A 20,342-nucleotide genomic window follows, 5' to 3' on the forward strand; every position below is an offset into this window, starting at 1 on the left:
CATCGGTTTAACTGTTAACGTAAATTTCAAGCCCTTTTTAGTTCTACTTTTCAAAGCGATGACATAAAATTATGGACAGTTGGCCGTAAGGGGGTACTCCAAAACATTCCCATTTCCTATACAAAACAAATTCAGTATTGAGGACTCGGAAGGACTTCCCGACATACACTGTCGCTACAAACTAGTATTCAGGACTAGAAAGAACTCCCTGACAAATATAAATGTCAGTATTTTTCTATTCCAAATGTAATTGGTGTATCAAACAATTAAAATTCCCCAAAAAAAACATGAACCGCATGTGCTAACTAAATACATTTGTACATTGTACACGGCTCCAAGCCTACAGAAACCCTTTTAAGTTGTAAGTGTGCAAAACCCACAAATTTTTAGCTGTACTCCATGTAACAAAAATGCTGTATCCTTAACCATCATATCCATTCTACAGTAAACCTCCGTCTCCTTATTGAATGTGAAGCTGACTGAGATTCACCAGAACTAAAAACAGCAGCAAATCTCAGTTTCCCCAACCTAGCATTAAGTTAAATATTGAAGCAGTATAACCTCAGTATGCTGGGAGAAATCTAATAAGAATCATCATTACAGCTAGAGCATCCCTCAACTAGTTCACTTCACATTAATTCTGATACTGCATTTCATCAACAAGACAAGCATAAGCACAACTCAGTGACTCGCTAAAGTAAAAAAAAATTACATACATCAAGATGGAGCTTTATTCATGTAAAAGCAAAAAAGGTTAACTAGTTCGCCTTACATTAAAGATCTAGCAAGAATGGACAAAGCTCAAAGAATCAAATGAAACCAGGCCACTTAGGAAAGTGAATGGCATCACAAATTGATTTGAGTTCATCAACGATAGTCAATTTACTCCAAATAAAACATTAACCTGTAGCTAACACTCTAACAGGCGTAACACTATATCTCCCTTGCCAATCAAAACTCCCAATGTTGCATACTCTTGGATACAGAATATTATACTCCTTAATAAGGAATGCAAGCTAACAAAAGACAAACTCACAGTGAAACAATCCAGATGATGATTGATGGCAATGGTGTCATACTATCTCTAGCAAATTTTTATAAAATCTAAAAAGTATTTGTAACAAAAGAGTAATTACCATCCATAAAGCAGCTACCTTTTCAAACTATGAGTGAGGCTAGTAATGCATGCAATACAGCCCAATAAATCATGATGCCAAGGCGAAACGCAGGTTGGCGCATTAGTGCTCGGTCACAAGATACCCTGGCAAGAAGCAAAGAGGGAAACAATCAAACATTAAGAGAATACAAATTGGTGAAATAACATTGCAGGAGAAAATACCAAGCAACGCACCATAGGCCATCAATCATATCGCTGACAGGCCTTGTGAACCTTGGGATGAATCTCGACGTTGTAAGTGATTTGAAGCCATGGACTGAAGAAAAGAATCAGCGAAGAAGAAAAACAAATGTGCTCAGCAAGGGGAATAGGCAATCCAATACTCAGAAATAAGAAGCACAAAAAATGGAGAAATACTACCTTTATCATCATCTTCATCCTCAATTCTACCAGAATTTTCAGCATCTGTATCAATAGCTATAGAAACTTGGTCATTGTTCACTTTGCGTAAACTCCGAACTTGAGAAGGAGCTGGTGATATCCATTTGTTTACCTGCAAGACATGTATCACAGAAAAAACTTAAACAGAGAGACACAGGATACTAGTTGCTCTTTTGCAAAACTACAAGATATTGACATATATAAAAATAGAAAACACATACCGCTGGTTCAACCTCAACGATTTCAGAGGTTCCTAAACCAGAGACCCCAACACCCTGGAGTGATTTTAGATGTAGCTCCTTCTCATGCAGTGAAGCTTCAAGTGCTGCTTTTGTGTGTAACAATTCTTCCATCTTATTTCGTTCTGCTTGTAGAAGTGTATCCTTACTTTGTGCTGCAAGCCTCAAGTCTTCCAATTCGGATATAATGGATGTTATGTCCCTCTGAACATGTTCCTTGTACTCAGGATGAGGACTAACATTGCCATCAACAGCATGGACATTGCGCTTCAGAACACCAGAAAAGCTAGTATTCAACCACGTTAAAAAATCTTGAAGCTCACTAGAAGATCGCTCTTTTGACATCTTTGTCACTTCTAAGACGTCATTAGTGCATCTAGTGACCTCTTGCCTTAAGAAGGAAATTTCTGCATCTCGGTCCTGCAACTGCGTTTGAAGATTTTCAATTTCAGAGAGAAGACCTTCAGACATATGGTGCAGCTCATCAAACTTGCTCACAGTAACAGAGAGCTTTTTAAGGGCCTTGGCACGAGAAGCTTCTACATTATCCAAATCTATATTCTTCTGTTCTACTGCTTTTTCCAGCTTTTCAATCTCACTTCTCAGGGCTTCCATCTGATTCTCTTCCTCCTCTAGTGCTTGCATCAGAACCTCAATTTCTGCCAAACAAAAAAAACACATTTACAGGGAAACTCATGGTCGATTCGGCAGAGTCACTAAATACAGAAAATATATCAAGATTGAAATGATAAAATGCTAAACCTTGTTCTTTGGCAGCCACCACACCAGTCAGTGACTTAACCTTTTCCCCTAACTCAGTTGAACTGAGACAGTCCTCCTGTAGTTCGGCCACCCTTCGTTCCAACAAGCTCCTGTCTTTACCTAAAGCATCCAACTTGTTCTCCAAATCATGAGCATAATTCGTCATTGATTGCAGATCCCGGGAACAATGTGCAGCAGTAGCTTCGGCTTCCTTAATTTGGCTTACAAGCTCCATGCATATCCGTTCCCTTTGGACATCCTTCTCTTGAAGCTCCTTTTGCAAATCAAATATTGTAGTTTTCATCTCTTTGCTTTGACCTTCAATACCCTTGATTCCAAAATCAACAAAATCTTTCACAGACCCCAAAAGCTTATCAGCCAGAAATTTTACAGATTCCTCAGAAGACGAAACAGCAACCCCACTGAAGTTAACGCCATCAGCTGTAGGCAAAGCCGGCAAGTTGATTCTCAGATCCTCAGCAGAAAAATTTTCTCCAATCAATTGGGCTTTTCTATTTTCAATCTCCATAATGGAGCTAATGCATGCTTCGTATAGAAGAGATAAGATTCTACGGAATACAACTCCCTCCATGTCTTTTTCTTTCCCGACTGATTCTAAACGGATGTTGTCACCCTTGATGGATTCCAAGGAGTTTCTTTGAGAAGCAATTTCTCTTAGCATGGTGCCAACAACAGCAGATAACCACTCAGCCTCTGTTCTCAACAACATAGAATGACTTTGTAATCTCTCCTTAAAATCACCAATAGTTTCTGTTAGCTGCTGAAGATGCTGTTCAATAACCTCACAGACTTTAAAGCCAGCACTCTCATCCATAGAATCAGGGATCTTATTGCCCCACGAAGTTCTTGACCAGAAATCCTGTAACAGGAAAGCCTCAACTTAGAAACTAAAAGAGACGGACAACACCAATACCAACACCACAAGTATCAATCTTTGCTCAAACGATCATCGTTACCAGCAAATAACAAATGGAAACTTAAGTGAATTAAATAACTCATCTACTGCCAGAAAGAGTCACAGCAATAAGTAAAGATACAGAGTCTAAAACATAAGGTATCTTCCTAGTTCCTATACTCTCTTCTAACAAGTTTTTGCTTCCTAAATCTCGGTTGAAGCATGCAATGCAGCTATATAAAAACTGTAATTCAAAATTATTGACAATATAAGGTCATATGTCATGAAATAGCAGGAATCCAGATTCCAACAACACTGCATTAACCTATGTCAACATTCCAATCACCAATAAAGCAGGAAATGCAGAGAGAGGATAAGGGAATATGAAGGCAGACCTTATGATTTCTCTAAAAATAAAAGCTACGATAACCAAATTATTATCCGAGGAAAGAAATAATAAACAAAAACAAATGCCTAGAATTTTCATCATTAGACAACAATAAATGCTTGAAATGTAGTACCTTGAATCTGGAATTAACAGAGACCAGGCCAGCATGATCTTTAGCAGATACTGGATTTGTGCCAACATCCATGTTAGACTCCATTTGAGCCCTCACATTGTGCAAAAGCTCTAAATCCTTTGCGAACACATCATCACTGAGAGTAGATATATCAAAGAAGACTTTCTTCACTCCATTGACACTGGACTTTAACCTCTCCAGTTCAGCAAGTTGCTTCTCTCTCTCATCAGACAATTTATCTACATGAGAAAGAGCTTCAATTTTGGCTGAATTCGCAAGATCCCTTTCCTTTGAGAGATTTATAATCTCAACATGAGCTCTTTCCAACTCTTCTTGCAGACCATCATTCCTTTCCTGAACTTCATTCAACTCAGCCAACAGAAGCTCAGCTGATCTTTTGGATTTCTTTGCCTCCAGCTCAAAAGAAGCAGTGGAGTTTTGTAGATCAGAGTACGATTTTACAATTTCTTCCAACTTTTGTAGTGGATCATCAACAATAGTTCCTCCAAAAGCACTGATCTCACCTAGTTTGCTAAGCAGCAAGCTTAAAGTATTGCTATTTTGCTGTAAATGTTGCTCAACTTCTAAGAGACGATCTTTCAAAGATAAATTTTCAGCTTCAAATGCTTTGTAAGTTTCTATTTGGAGACAAAAGTCGCTTATCTTCTGACTAGACTCTGCAAGAGAAGATTCATGGCTATTTATTGTCGATTTCAATCGAATTATTTCGGCAGTCATCTCCTCAATGTTCTGTTTCAGACCATCTCTTTGCTGGACTAGTGACTTGCCTTTTCTAACAGCAAGATTTAGCTTCTCACGAAGAGAGGCTGACTTCTGCTCTTCCTGATTAACAAGCTCCAGAAGTTCCTTCTGTCTCTTATCTACTTCTTCCAGTTCACTCACCACAGATTGATTCTTCTGCATGTATAAATTAATCTCCTCCCTGAGCCTTACAATTTCATCTAAAGCCTCAGCAAGCTCTCGATTCAGATCTGCAACCTTCTGCCCCTCATGGACTCTGCTCCTGGACATGGAATCATCCAAATCAATGACATCCTTTTCATAGAGATGCTCATTCTCCATATCTGTCACCATTAATGCTTTTGCAGTATGCGCCGAAGTGTGTTCCTGTACCCCAACTTTATGATCATGACCTTCTACATCAACTTCTCTGTCATGATTCAAAAGTTTTACAATCAATCTTTCCAAGACCTGAATACTACTGACATCAGAAGACTCTTCTTCAATTCCAGAATCCTGAAGCGCATCAAGAATCAAGCCCTGTAATCTCTTTAAGGTACTCTCAATCTGGTTCATTTGATCCACATTTTCAAGGTTCTTTGCCAAGTTCCCCTGCAAAACGCTGACTTCTTTCCTTAAACTGTCCAGCTCAAGCTCATATTGCTCAATGGTATGCAAAGCTATTTCACGATCAGAAGTCGAAGTCGCCAATCTACTTGAAAGAGTCTCCTTGTCTTGAATTACTGCTTGCAGAGAGAATTCAAGCTCAGATATTCTTCTTTGAGATTCTTCTAGGTCAGTTGACAGTGAAATACGGCAACTTTCAAACTCATCAATCTTCTGCTGAAGAGATTTTGTGTGGACATCAGCTACAGACAACGCACTTTCCTTCTCATGAAGAATTGTTTCGAGTTCATATGTTCTTCTCTGTGATTCTTCTAGATCAGACGACAGTGATTCACAATAATTCTCAAGGTTTTCAATTTTCTGCTGAAGAGACCTCATGTGGTGGTCGGCTTCTGACACAGCAGTCCCCAACCAGTGAATCCTTTCTTCAGGTTCCATAGATCTTATCTGAGTAGGTGTATTTATTCTATCCAAAACCTCCTCCCATCTCTGCACCAAAATATTTCTTTCCATCAGTGATTGCTCCAGCATGTCATTTTGTTCAGCCAATTCATAATATTTTGCCTGCAACTCTTCATATTTCCTTCTTGAATCATCATCCAGATTTGAGGTAGGTTGCCCATCATCCTTGCCTCCATCTGCAACAACAAAGCCAGTATCTGAGTATGACCCTCCTCCGACAGAGCTCCTTTGGTCCCAATCAGCTGGCGGCAATGAATTGCCAGCAACTGTCTTGGCCAGCCACTCAACCTTCTCTAAGATGTCTTTAGAGTGAAAATGGTCAGGCAGCTCAAGATCTTCCAAAATCTCCTCGATCCTCTGAAGGGTAGAATCTTTTAGAAGAAAAGACTCTCTCAGCGCCGTTGCCGAGTTACGAATATATGTCAGCTCAGATTCCAGAGCTTCCATACGTTCACCAGCCTCTGAATAGTCCTTCAGTTTCTCTTCGACCTCAAGAAGCCTAGAATCTTTCAACTGCAACTCCTGCGAGTACTTATCAAGTTCACTTGACATCTCTGCCAGAGACTGTTTAAGACTGTCACGCTGCACAACCAAGCCTTTTCCCTTCGCGACAGCAATACTAAGCTTTTCTCTAACAGAAGCAACCCGCTGCTCTGACTGCTCAAGCTCCTTCACTTTCTGCAGTAAGTCAGCTTGCATAACATCAAAGCCGTCCTTTGCCTGAACCAAGCTCGCCCTGAGAACAAGGACGTCATTTTGCTGCTGAATAATCAAAGAGTTCAACGACTCTACATGGCTCTGCAGCTCATCAACCTCCACTGCCCTAAAGTTGGCTTCATTAATTGATAAGCTGGCCTGCTTTTCTAGCTCCTTAAATTTCTGAATAAGCAACAAGACTAAAGACTGCAGGCTTAAAACAGGTGATTCATCTAAGTTCACCTCTGTATCATTAACCTTCAGCAATTCTTTGACATCCAAAATAAGCTTCGGTAATGCATCTGTGTCCAAACATCTTTTGTTCAGTTCCTCAATGTCATGCACTTTCTTCAACAAGTCAGAGGACAATTTGTTGTTTGACTCCTTAAGCTGAAGTATGTCACCAAGCAAATTTCCCAATTTAGCTACAAGGGCCTCATAATAACTAACATCCATCGGATCCTGTTGGTTGTTCTCTTGGTGAAAAATGTTACTATCTTCAAATTGTTCAACACTGACATTTAGCAAATTAGCCACATCAGCAGAAAATTTCTGCAACAGACCAATAGCCACACTGCGTTCTTCATTAACAGCACGCAACTTTTCCTCTAATTCTGTATATGAGCTAGAAAGTTTATCATGAGCATCAAGCCTCGACTTGCAGTTCTGAATCACGTCACAGGCAGCGCTTAGAGAGATAGAGAATCGGTCAAAAATGTTCATGTCATTGCTCACCTTATACAGAAGAGGGTAAGCAGCTGCAGATCTAACAACTGTATCTAGCTTCTGAACCATCGGGACAAGCTCAGCAAAGGCAGAATTCCATTCCTTCTCAACTGATAATATATTCTCTTTCATTTCCCTCTTTATCATTTCAACTTCATTGAGAACCATAGAAGTCACCTCAACAGACCTTTTTCGTAGTTCCTTCAGCTGAACATGCAATACATTAATTGTAGATTGAGTGTCTGTCAACTTCTTATCAAGTTTGACATTCTGCGACTGGGAATCTGCGTACTGTCTTTCCAGAACTTCACATAAATCTTCAAGCTGAGTTTTCTTTGCTTCAGTATCATGTGCATGTTGATTCATAACTTCGCAAAATACTTCCAGCTCAATGTTTCTTGCTTCAAGATTAAAACTGATAGCCTTCAGAGCTTCAACTTCATCCTCAAGCTCACCACGGGCTACGACAGCAGCTTTACATCGACTACTTTCTTCCATGATCAGAGCATCCACATGTTCAACATTCTGAGCAAGGGCCTGAAATATACCTGCCAAGGAACTTATTTGCTTCTTTGCAGCAAAATAGGGATCAAAAAGCCCTATACTTTCAGTTGAGGGGCTTTCCTCAGGCCCTTGGTCATCAACACTAGCTTTGGTCTCAAAAGCTTGAATCAATTTTGAAACTCCAGGAGCTGCATTTTTACCAGATGACCGACTAAGGGATACTGAATGAGAATGCATGCTGTCAACTTCCTTTTCAAGTTTTTGCATCATTTTTTCAGCCTCCTCCAGATATCCCTTTATGGTTATAGCATCCTCGCGGAACCCAGATTGTATCTCACAAAGAGATGCATCAGACACGTCTCCAGCTGCAGGAGCAACTGACGGTGATGCAGCTTCAGGGTCTTCTTTTGCAAAATTTTCAGCAGAACTATCAGTATCGGCTGTTTGTAAAGGAGGCCTGGAACCAATCCCCACGGAAGAAAGCTGAACTTCCCTGGTATCAGTCTCATCTATTCTAGCTTTATGAATGTTCAAGCTGCTATGGAGAGCAATGTTTTCTTCAGCCATTAGTTCAAGACGTGAAACTGCTTCTCTCAGTTCAGCCTCAAGCTGCACATGCTCCTGATGTTGCATTGACACCTTTTCTTGGTAAACAACAAGTTCAGTGGAGAGTTTTCCAAACTCCTGGACAAGGAAATCATCATGGTCTTTTAGCTCCTTGTTCTCTTCAATTAAGACGGCAAGGCTTGTGTTCAAACCAGAATTTTCATGCTGCAAAGTTGCAATGACTCCCCTACAATCTGCCAAATCTCCTGAAAGCATCTCCTTCTCATGAAAAAGAACTTCCTTTTTTTCTTCAAACTTCTTCCTCTCATCAGTCACAGAAGCAAGGGTGATTTTCAAGTTGGTAATTTCCTGCTCTAGTACATCCAATTGAGTACTACTACTAGAAATATCCAGTGAGAGCTTTTGATTTTCATGAGAATATTGTTCCATCGCCTCCTCAAATTTATTTCGTTGCTCAGACACTAATTCTAAACTTTTCAATAGCTTTTCATTCTCTACCTGTGAAGCTTCAAATAAAACCTTAGAATTGGCCAAGTCTGCAGAAAGACTGGAGATTTGCGTGACAGACTCGTCCAATTTTATCTCCAGCTCATCAACTTTGGCAGAAAATTCCACTCTCTCTTCTTTGGCATGATGATACATGTTCTGAAAGTTCAATTTCTCGCTGATAACAACCTCCAATTCAGATTTACACTGAGCAAGCTCCAGACTGAGGCTTTTATTGCTTTCTTGAACATCTCTAAGCAATGCAGTATCAGCAGGTGCTTCATTAAGATCACGATCAGTTTGTTGTTCATTCTGCTCATGAATTTGCAAGTATAAAAAGTCTTTTGAAATGTTTGCTAGGTAAAGCTGCTCCTGGATTGTCTCAGAAAGAACAACAATCTCATTTTTGGGCACAGCTAGATTGTCATGATGTGCTATTTCTCTTGACTTGATCAAGTACCTAAAGTCACCTTCAGAGAGCCCCTTCAGCACCTCAGCAAGTTGAACCAGGTCCAAGAAGTTGCCTTGTACACCTGAGCAAAAAGATCGGTCCCCAGAAGAGTCTCCAAGGTTGTTCTCAACAACATCTTTGTGACTTTTACCATCCATCACACTATATCCTTCCAGTGAGTTGGTCTCATCACACCCTTCAACAGCTATCTGATCAAAATGACTTTGATTTTCTTTGCTTTCAAAATGTCTTGAATCACTAGCAGATTGCATATCAAGTGAATTGAGTTTGACTGTCTCAGCAGGAACAGAAACTTCAATAGTTTCATGATCTCCTCTGAACCCACTGACTGCAGCAGTAGAAATACCAAGCTCCGCTTCAGGATTAGGAGTAATCAACTTTTCTGAGATGGCATTTGATGCTGGTGGAATCTCATCTCTTCCCACCTCCAGCTCAACATTTCTATCAGAATGCTTCAGATCAAAATTCTCAGCTTCCTGCATTGCCCCTACCCAGGAACAAACGAGAATAAAATTATACATCAAATTTGCAAGATATTAATGTGTCAATAGATTATTAGAAATGTAAAGGGGCATAATGATAATGACGATGATGGCGATAATCATAATAAAACTATGAAGATGGGAATAAAAAAAACAACAGGAAAAATAAGAGAGAAGGCACAACCTACAACTGATACCTGATCTCCCTCAAGCAAGCCCTTCACTTCAACAGAACCAACAGCAACCATTTCAGGATCAGATGCTGCTTTAGGGGCAGAATCAGAACTGGGAGCCAAAACATCAACATGCACAACGTTGGATTCAGTAGAGCTTGATGTCCCAGACCCTTCAGCCTCACAAGTCATCTCAACCTCTCCTTCATTTGGAGTATTAAAGCCAAGTTCGTGATCCAATGCAGTCTCTGCAGATACAAAGCCTGGTGAGTCCTCATAATTCTGGGAATCAGCAGATGTGCCCTGTGAATTCTCCAAAGGCTTCCGAGTATCAATGGTAGAATCTAAAGAATGCGCTGATGATTCTACTTCCGCTCCAGGAACTTGTGATGATTCTGCATCTGTCGTATTAGCAACAGAGTTCAAGTTGGCATCAACATCATTTTGTTCGGATTTAGCAACTTTACTGGTGGACCTATTACTGGTTTTTCCATCTTTTCCTTTCCCATCCTTCCCTTTATTATCCTTTTTTTGACGGTATTGTTGTAGCTGGAAAAATACATACAAAATAAAAATCCAATTAATATCCCCAAGACAAAAGTTAAGTAGCACATGCTTAAGTATACTTGTTAAGATAACAGAAGTATAAGTTTCCACAAAAATCAGAAAACTGCTAGGTTTCTAGAAAAGTGCGGAGGAAGCAAACCTAATATACCACTAGTCAGTTAAAAAAATACACACTTAGGTCCGTTTAAGGGTTGTGAATCAAATTTAAGAAACCATGCTTAAAGAAATAAACGCTCAAGTCCTCAATTTATGTGTTCTCACACCGATACACTCAGCTATGAGCCAAACTTTGTTATCAAACAGCTTAGCTGATGTATATTAAAAATAATTAAGGGATAAAATATCCAAGATAACCACATTATTCTATTTCTGTTGATATTATTGAAATTCGTTAAAAATATAATATTAAAAACTAAACAAAAGTCAGAAGTTCCGTATGGTTTCTGATATAACAATCAATATGATGGTTAACTCATGATCCTTGGAATTGGACATTAATTCAACCATTGGCTAAGAATAAATATCTCAAATAGTTGGATGAATTTCAAAGATAACAATTTTTTTCTTAAAAATAGCACAAGATCTCCCTCCCATAACTATAATCAATTAGCGTATAATCACATTCTTAGACAAGCTTGTTATGGTCGTTAAGCTTCAAATGCTAATTCCGGTAAAGCTCATTTTCGATATCGATAAATGCTGTTTTCTTACATCATACAATTCCATGAGCTGAGGTAGTTGGTTCTCCCCGCACAGATTTCGCATCCCATCTTCCAAGTTCTTTGATTTGGTTTAAGCAGTATGTTTGATTTAATTCTAGGGCTATATACTATCAAATATTAGGAACAACAAATATCGAGATTCGAAAATTATATATAATTCCTAGCCAAATTGCTTAAATAAGCTGAAATAAAATGAAATTACACAAGTAAAAAGAGAGAAAGGAAAGGAAATGGAACCTTTTTGCGGCCAGCAGTAAGAAGATCGGTCCGGTTCGGCTTTTTGTCCATTCCGAACCGGGCTTAGGTCTAAGAACAGGGCTCAATCAGCAACATCCAATCACTAGCAATCACAAATTCAAAATCAATTTCAATTGAATAGTCAAACTCAAACGCAATCAATCGTCGAATAATTCCTTGCAATCTAATTCAACAAATTAATCGAACTATAAACAAAATGTACATAGTAAGTAGTTGAATTGGCGAAAGTGAAAAATTGAAGATGGAAAACCTAAAATTGCAAAGAAATCGAAGAGAGAGAAAGTAGAGAAAACCTGGATTGAATTAAAGGAGTAAGAGGAGATCTAGTGTAGGAATAAAGATGAATGAGTTGTAAGGTTGGTGTTGGATGTCGGTTGCTTAAGGTGTGTGTCTTAGATCTGACGCAAATGAACAAATTCTGGTATACATCAAAGAAGAAGAAGAAGAAGACGAAGACGAAAGATGCAACCAAAATTTGATGTGCAAATGTTGTTAGTTGGTCATCAACATGAAAAACGAGGAGATGGATTTGAGTCGTTTGGTTTGTTTGGATTACAATATTACATGCTTGTTTTGGCCCAGATGTATTGGGCTAATACTACTGTAAAATGACAATATTATTTATGGGATGTATGATTGTATACAACACTAGCCCAACTCCATGTCAACCCTTTTAACTTTTAAGATAATTCGCAGTCCACTTTTGTGCATTTCTAGCATGTACTCGGTGTTGAAAAAAATTTAGTTTATGATCTCGAGTCATTACAATCAACTCTTAGGTCCCGTTTGATTAAATGTAAAATGTTTTCATATAAAAATTTTTTTTTTTTATTTTCTTTGTTTGGCTTGTGAAGGGACGGAAAACATTTTCCTTCATAAAACAAGTGAGGCCACATTTTCCTTCTCTCCTCCTCACCACCTTTTTAACTTTCCTCTTCTCCATCCTCACATTCCCACCCCTATTTTTAATTTCTCTATGATTTATCTTGATGGAACCAAACAAAGGAAAGCTAATTTGCAATTGTGGTTTGGTTTTCCTTGAAAATATGTTTTTCCTAAAAACTAATTCTTCATTAAAAGTGTTTTACATCAAACCAAACGGGGCGTTACTATTCATGATAATAAGATGGGTCGAGAATGCAGAGTGGTGTTTTTCCATAAATTTGGGTTATGCCTAATCATTAATATATTATTTTGCCTTGATTATACTAATATGTTTTACACTTTTACTTTACCATTTTTTGATTACCCATTCAATTTTTAATGGATGTTAGGTTATAAAAATTTAAATATTTGGGTTGATTTGAAAACCAACTCACACTTCTTTCTTTTTCATGCAACACACCTTCATGGCATGTAATTTAAGTAGGTGGTTAGAGAAGATAAACAAACGGTTTATCAAAGTAATTTTAACATCAGAAATAGGGAAGAGTTAGGTACTATATGTGTAAATCTTTTTTTTTTTTTTTTAAAGAACATGTGTGAAAATCATTTTAATGAATTTGTCCATTTAGATTTCTAAATCTATTTCCTAAAGTGCATGCTTTAAGACTGTCCGTTTAATTTTCACTTAAAAGGTGAGGAATAACACATGTAAATTTATCAGTAATTATAATTTCATGTGTTGCTAAATGCTTTACTCGTAGAACAAATCAATGAAAGCAACTAGGGTTATATGTTGTGGACCTACTAAAGTTTTTAACATGAATTTAAAATAAGATCTTAACACTTTTAAGTCCCTTAGATAAAAATTAGAGCACTATTAGACGGATGAAGGCTAAAAGCCCAATAACATTGTCCGATAAGTCCCACGGTGGCCACAGAGAAGGGTCAAACATTTGACCTCGTCGTGCGAAATCTTGTACCAATGCTAAATTTGCGTGTAGCCTTTCATAGAAGTGTATTATTCTTTCTTCCATAAATGTTAAAATCTTTAGAGCTTTAGGCTATGTTTTCTATGAGTTTAGTTTTCTTTTTTCTTTTTTTCTTTTTTTTTTCCAAATGAAGTAAGATAAGATTAGAAAAAATCTCCAGTTTAATTCAGTTCAATGATAATTTTAGTTCATTAAAAATAATTTTAATTCGTTAAAAAAAAAAATTAATCAATATAAATCAGTAATTACAAAGAACGAATACTCCCGTTATTTTTTAATAAGTGTTCTGCTTGGACTTTCAAGAAATCCTAGGAGAAAGAGTTGAATCCATTAATTTATTATTCAAGTGAGGTATGTTGAAAAATAAAACAGGAAAACACATTGGTGGGTTATTGTGGGGAGGAAAAAGGGTGAAGATTATTTAAAATGAAATTGCATTGGTGGGGGGCATTAGTGTGGAGGAAGAATTAAAATATATTACAACTTTCCGAAAATAGGAATGAGGTACTTATTAAACAATAGTTGAGAATGGGAAATGCAACAATTATTTAAAACGGAGTGGGTATAATAGAGAATCAATAAAAAAAAATATTGGTTTATTAGTTAAAGTTCAGTAAAAATTATTTAAGTTAAAAAACAAGTGAAGATAGCAAAGCCTTACATTGTTTAAGCCTTGTTCTTTTCTTCTTATACGGATCATATTCAATAACAATAATTTAATTAAATAAAATTTCACTTTTGTAAAAATAAGATTTAATCAATAAAAATTGGTAACTTCAAATATTAATAAAATAAATAAATAAATATTTAAAATCAATAAAAATAATTCAAGTTCAAAAAAATAATTCAATTTCAACAATGCTAATTTTAGCTTAGAGAAATTTCAATTAAGCAAATATAAGGTAAAAAGAACAAAGTCTTAAGGAGTATTATTTATTTATTTATACACTCTTGTTTGATAATGCCTCTAATAATTTGAGTCATTATTAACTCTAACCATCTTTGTGATACCAACAAAACATTTTTCATTTATTGTAGGAAATTTTGACTTTTACCACAAACCAAAAAAAAAATAAAAAAAAAGAAATTATTTTTTGTCACCAAAACTTCTAAAAGTTTTATTTTACCAACAAATAAAAATCAAAAATTATTTTTCATCACTTGCCGTCAAAATAATCATTAAATCAAACGAAAATAAAAAAATTCTTCGATTTTTTGTGCCAAAAAATGCTCTTTAATGTGTTTGAGAGCCATTTTAGCCCTTTTGAATCCGATTTGAGGTCAGAATTGACAAAAAAAATATCGCAAATGCATCGTATTGCCTATTAAAAAATACCTCAATTTGCGTAACACATGCAAAACGATTTGGGTTTTATGCAGCTTAAAATTAAGCTTCCTAAATTAAGCCTTGGCCTAAAATGGGCCACCTTTTTTTTCGGCCGAAGCTAAGTTCACCCGTGATCATCTCTAAAATTTTGTAATGCTAAGGCCTTGTTCTATTCACCTTAATTTTGATAAATTGAATTATTTATAATGAATTGGAATTCTTTTTTTTGAACTTAAATTATTTTTACAAAATGGAAATTACTTTGTTGGTTAAAACTCATTTTACAGATTCACTATGATTTGCTTTTAAAAGTAACTGATTTCTACTGAAGTGAAATTATTTTTGTTGAACTGCGCTTATTATTTATTGAATTGGGATTATGTTTATTGAACTGAAATTAAATTGACAAATATAATATTATTTTATAAGGTGAAGTAAACATGGTCAAAATATTCTGAAGCGCAAAAATTTTCAAATAATACTCCCTTCATTGTTTTAAATACCTTATTGGGACTTTTTGCATTATTCACTTGACCCACTTTGACCAATGTTGTTGAATTATACCTAAGAAAAATGAAAGACTTGTGAGTACTTGTTAAAATCATTTCAATGAATACATTATTAAATTTCAATTGTTATAATTTATAATTATTGGTAATTAAAGATATTATCGGTCAAAGCTCTGCATCAACATATCTATAAAGATCCAATGGGAGACTTAAAAAAATAGAGAAAGTGTCGTCTTATCGTCATAATAAGCACACATTGTATGTGAATTGGGCTAAACGTAAAGAAAAAGGGTATAGGATCACATATTTTTAGCGGCTCGCAAAAATGAACTCACAAGAATAAGAGAGTTTTACACAAATTTTCTCCACGAATATTTGTGTAATGAAAAAAATAGGTAGTACTCTAGACATAAAGCTCCCATATAAATGCAATTCCCTTAATTCCATTACGTGCAAGATAATAACGAGAGATGATACCACTCATACTCTCATTCTAGTGTAGTACTGTACTTGGTATTTGTAAATTTAAAGAATCATCTTGTTAATACTGTCTTTTTATAAAGTTCCCAAAGAGAGAAGAGTTAGTGATTGATTACTTATTAATTAATGGTTAATTAATATTGGGAACCAGGTCATGCCAAGAGTGGCAGCGAATACGTGGGTCCTACCACATTGAGATTCTGCATAAAAAATAAAAAGCATAGTCAACCATGTCCACTACATAACAACCGTAGGATTACATTGGGGTGATCCAACGATTGAGTGAAGAGCTACCGATTATACAGGTTTCCTGAATCCATGACCCAAAGTTTTTTAAAGTTGGTCAACAGTTTTGGAGAATAGAAAATTAATGACTCAACGTGAACGCCACTTTTTTCTGGTCAGCTTACTTTAATTATTTTACTTTCTTTTTATTTTTTCTATTTTTTATTTTTTATTCTTAATTTAGGCTTTTATTTATATTATTTTTCTTTTGTGCATATAGTTTAGGTCAGTGAAAGATCTTTCAAGGCTTAGCCCTAAAGCCCGTCAAGAAGAAAGAAAAAAAGAAAAAAAAAAGTCCAGCCCTAAGAATTTTGTTAACCCAAACTTAGTTAATCCTAAAGAAACCTGTTAACGTAATTCATGTTGACCGAATCACGTATATCTATGTGTTTATCCCATCTATATTTTACTCTATTTCTCAAATTTACTTTTTATATATTGTTGTCTATGTTCCGCACATATCAAACACATAACCTAATTCAATCGATACTCGTCTATATTTCCTAACAATTATATTTTTTTCAACACGAAATTACAAAACAAAGTCAAAGCTTTGTGTATAGGGCATAAATTCAAATTGGGTCATCAAATGTGGAATAAAGGAAGTATACCATATGTAACTACTCCATAATTCAAAAGTAAAAGGAGCAAATTATCCTTTTCCCAATTCAATATACATAATCTAATTAAAGTAAAAGTTACGCATGATTAAACATTACCTTTAAATTCAAATTTCGTTACAGAAATACTTTCTATGTTTATTTAGTCGACACATTATGACTAAGAATTATTCACACACTTTCCTTTTATTGTGCTTTGTGATTTATATGTAATGAAAAATATAGTTATGTGAAATCTTATTAGATTCATCACGATACATATTTTTAAAATATCAATTTTTAAATTTTTTTGGTTATTGATAATTAAAGATATTAATAATGAAATGCATGCATTGATAAACGTGACTAAAGAAACGTATTAAATAATTAAAAAATAATAATTTGTATTAAAAAAAAAAAGTTAAAAGGAACAAATGCTTCAAAACTTCGAGAAGACTTTCATAGGAAAAAATAAAAATAAAGGTTCGAGAAGACAGTGTAATTTGTCAAATTAACTGTTCTGAGTAAATAAACATATTGAAAAATTGTTGAATAAAAAAATATATATATATACATTAGTCAATAAGTGAAAATAGCGAAGCAGAGAGGCATCTACTTTTAAAAAGAGAAAAAAATCAAAATGGCAATCTCAACAATTTGACTTACAAAAGAAATAAAGTAGAGTAATAGCAATGTGGGCCCCAGCACACGGCTTTTTATGATGTGTCGGGGTGTGTGTATTACCGGCTCACCCGGTCACACCCTTTCTTCCTCCCTCTATATCTGTAATTTCTCCTCCTTCCCCCTTCTTCATTCCTTACTCTCTCTCTTTCTCCCTCCTAAATTCCCTTAGCCCAGAAATTGTTCTAAATCATCAAAAAAAAATGGAGGTTTACAATTATAGATCGAGGAAGGTGGAAGAAGAAGTAGCAATCGAAGAGGCGGCATCAGCTGGGGTGAAATCCATGGAACATTTCCTGCGCCTCTTAACACAACAACCTCAACAACAACAACAACAACAGGAATTCGAGTGTAGAGAAGCTACCGAAGCTACCGTTGGTAAGTTTAAGAGACTCATCTCTGTCCTTAATCGTACTGGTCATGCTCGTTTTCGCCGTGCTCCTACTCTTTCTCTCTCCTCTGATTCCTCCAACTCCTCTGACTCTCCTCCTTCTTCTACCTTCCAATTCACCAAACCTTCTACTCCTACACCTAATCTCACTCCTACTCCTACTCCTACTCCACCACCTGTTTGTCAACTACAACAGCCAGAAAAACCCATTCCCTTGAGGGTCATTCGTCACCACCCTGTTACTCTAGATTTCTCCAAACCTAACCCGAACCCAAACCCAAACCCGAAACAGTGTGGATCGGTTTCGAAATCGGCGTCGTTTAGCATATCATCGTCGGCGAATTCGTCGTCGTTTTTGTCTTCAATAACCGGAGAAGAAACTGTGTCAAATGGTAAGCAGTTCGGAAGCGGTGCTCGATCTATGTTTGTACCACCTTCGTCATCTGGAAAGCCTCCGCTTTCCACCTCATCGTGTTCTCATCATAACAAGAGCTGCCATCATCATCGCCACCAACACAATGAATTTTCCGATGAGATTTCCGGTAAAGCATGCGGGTCAACTCGGTGTCACTGCTCGTCAAAGCGTAAGAAGTTGAGGGTGAAAAAGACAATGAGAGTTCCGGCGATTAGTTCTAAAACCGCCGATATTCCTTCCGATGATTACTCTTGGAGAAAATACGGCCAGAAACCCGTCAAAGGATCTCCTTACCCACGGTATTATTTCTTAATCAACCTTAATTAATAAAAATATAGATATTTTTGTTTTGTTTTAAAAAACGTCAAATTGATTAGTTACTAATGATGGAAACTGGATGAACAGGGGATATTACAAGTGCAGTACAGTAAGAGGATGTCCGGCGAGGAAGCATGTAGAAAGGGCAACAGATGATCCGACGATGTTGATTGTAACTTACGAAGGAGAACACCGTCATTCTCCTACACCCGCAACACAGGATAATAGCTCACATCATCACAACTTGCCGCTGGTCCCCACCACCGCTGCACCGGCATGGTTTCAGGCTCATCACCCTATTTTGACTTTGTCTGATTAATTAATAAAGAAAAAGGAATTTAATTGATTTAAAATTTGTTGTAGTAGTGGATGTGTAAATTACTGCTATGACCAATGAGGTTAGGTTCTGTGATATAGTCAGTGTAGGGGTAAAATTGGGATAGGACAGTGAGGGTATTGATGTAAATTTGGTAAAAGACAAAAAAGAGAGACGTGAAATGAGGAGTGTGGTGGGGTTAGGTTAGTAGGTGGAAATTGGTCAATTGATTCTCAGTAATTGTAATTGTAATGGTGGGGGATGTTATTAAATGCTAAGTTTGACTTTTTTGTTCTCATCTCTATTATTCCATGTGGCATATGCGTTGAATAGTCATTGTTTTTTATTTATAACCTTCGTCCACTTATGGAATCAATTAGTCCATTTGACTTTTCACGTTTCTTGATTTGTGTCATCAATTATTGATATCTCTGAATCATTAGTCGTAAAATGTCAATAAAAAGTGTTTTAATCGTTGTAAATAATATAAAATAGATGTAGTATAATTCTTGATAATTACGTATATAAATTAGTTTGTATTTTAAAATTAAATGGGTAATTTTTTTGAGATGGTGGATATTATTTATAATGGGGGTGGATTTTTCTTTGATAGAAAGACAAGATTCGTAGCCCGTGGAATACGCCAATTCTCGAAATGAATGGACATCAATCCATTGACTCAACTCTAGTAAATACTACGTACAATTAAATGCTCTTCTCTCCATTCCATTCTTCTTTCAACTATGATACGGAGAATGATATTGATATTTATTGGCCTTTTGCAAAGTCAATATCACATTTGGTGGTTGATGACTTCAAAAGGTAAACCAAAACTATCTTACAACAATTATTGCAAATTTGTAATGTTGTACTCAATTTGTATTTTAAAGTGAAACATTTTTCTTGTGCACATATGTTAATGTAAAATTTTGACTGATAATATCTTTAAATATCAGTAAGTAAAATTATAACAGTTGAATTAAATTATTTATTGAGACTATTTCAATGAAAACCCACACAACTATATTTATTCTTATGTTTAAATCATAAACACTAGTAAAAGTGAATTAGCTCGATGAATAGTGTAAATAGTCAAAATGTTTCACTTATTTAAATACGAAGGGAGTACTTCAATAAAACAAAAATTTTATACAAATTAGCAATTATACTCTATAACATGGACAAACCCAGAGTTTAGGATAACCATTTAAAATATTTTCTAAAATAGTATTTCTTTAGTTTCAAATTAAATGACACGATTCTTTTATCATCGCATTTGCCAATGCATAAATTCAGTCGTAAATATCTCTAATTATAAAAGTTAATATTTTTAAATTCACATTAAGAAGATTCCATAAAGATCTCTGTAGACACCTGATTGTGTCTCCCCAAAAACCAAACCTAGTGATGAGTACCTTTCACGCCTTTGATTAACGAGTTCGGTGAAGAGCTGAGTCTCGTGGAAGTTCCTTAAGCCTTGACTGTGTTTCTAACCTTTCTTAAAATGTTTTAAATCAAAATTATTTATTTCATGTCCTTAAATCCAAAACCATTCATTTCGTGTATTTAGACCCAAAATAATTCATTTCGTGTCCAATTCATAAAAACGTCCAAATCAAATTATCTTGGTCTAATTATTGTTTAGTTGGATGGGGCTTGAAAAAAGCT

The 20,342-nt window shown here is 36.0% G+C and overlaps 2 protein-coding genes across 6 annotated transcripts; one reads left to right on the forward strand and one right to left on the reverse strand.

The window, feature by feature from the left end:
• Window positions 1-94: 94 nt before the first annotated feature.
• On the reverse strand, window positions 95-12,000 carry LOC110726908 (golgin subfamily A member 4-like). Of its 5 annotated transcripts, none has more exons than XM_021906438.1 (10): window positions 11,773-12,000; window positions 11,459-11,561; window positions 9,957-10,481; window positions 3,997-9,753; window positions 2,560-3,439; window positions 1,780-2,456; window positions 1,538-1,670; window positions 1,352-1,433; window positions 1,155-1,261; window positions 95-646 (listed from the first exon to the last, which is right to left on the reverse strand). In XM_021906438.1, the coding sequence occupies exons 2-9, from the start codon at window positions 11,507-11,509 to the stop codon at window positions 1,159-1,161; spliced, it is 8,208 nt and encodes a 2,735-aa protein (XP_021762130.1). In that variant the 5' UTR covers window positions 11,510-11,561; window positions 11,773-12,000; the 3' UTR covers window positions 95-646; window positions 1,155-1,158. The 5 variants fall into 5 exon arrangements, with proteins under 5 accessions (XP_021762130.1, XP_021762129.1, XP_021762127.1 ...); XM_021906437.1 differs by having other exon boundaries at window positions 95-528; window positions 3,997-9,764; window positions 9,944-10,481; XM_021906435.1 differs by having other exon boundaries at window positions 3,997-9,764; window positions 9,944-10,481.
• Window positions 12,001-17,360: 5,360 nt separating this feature from the next.
• On the forward strand, window positions 17,361-18,975 carry LOC110726911 (WRKY transcription factor WRKY51-like). The gene is made up of 2 exons (XM_021906441.1): window positions 17,361-18,339; window positions 18,446-18,975. The coding sequence occupies exons 1-2, from the start codon at window positions 17,438-17,440 to the stop codon at window positions 18,675-18,677; spliced, it is 1,134 nt and encodes a 377-aa protein (XP_021762133.1). The 5' UTR covers window positions 17,361-17,437; the 3' UTR covers window positions 18,678-18,975.
• Window positions 18,976-20,342: the final 1,367 nt, after the last annotated feature.

Source organism: Chenopodium quinoa, unplaced genomic scaffold (assembly GCF_001683475.1).
Source record: "Chenopodium quinoa cultivar QQ74 unplaced genomic scaffold, ASM168347v1, whole genome shotgun sequence".
NCBI lineage: Eukaryota > Viridiplantae > Streptophyta > Magnoliopsida > Caryophyllales > Amaranthaceae > Chenopodium > Chenopodium quinoa.

What these genes read in the sequence shown, in the direction of transcription:
- LOC110726908 (XM_021906437.1), bottom strand. Translation starts at nt 11,509, where the DNA reads ATGGACAAAAAGCCGAACCGGACCGATCTTCTTACTGCTGGCCGCAAA. An exon ending in GGTGGCTGCCAAAGAACAAG is followed by an intron (nt 2,457 to 2,559) that starts GTTTAGCATTTT and finishes TTTGTTTGGCAG; the next exon opens with AAATTGAGGTTCTGATGCAA. An exon ending in GGATGAAGATGATGATAAAG is followed by an intron (nt 1,434 to 1,537) that starts GTAGTATTTCTC and finishes TCTTTTCTTCAG; the next exon opens with TCCATGGCTTCAAATCACTT.
- LOC110726911 (XM_021906441.1), top strand. Translation starts at nt 17,438, where the DNA reads ATGGAGGTTTACAATTATAGATCGAGGAAGGTGGAAGAAGAAGTAGCA. An exon ending in AAAGGATCTCCTTACCCACG is followed by an intron (nt 18,340 to 18,445) that starts GTATTATTTCTT and finishes CTGGATGAACAG; the next exon opens with GGGATATTACAAGTGCAGTA.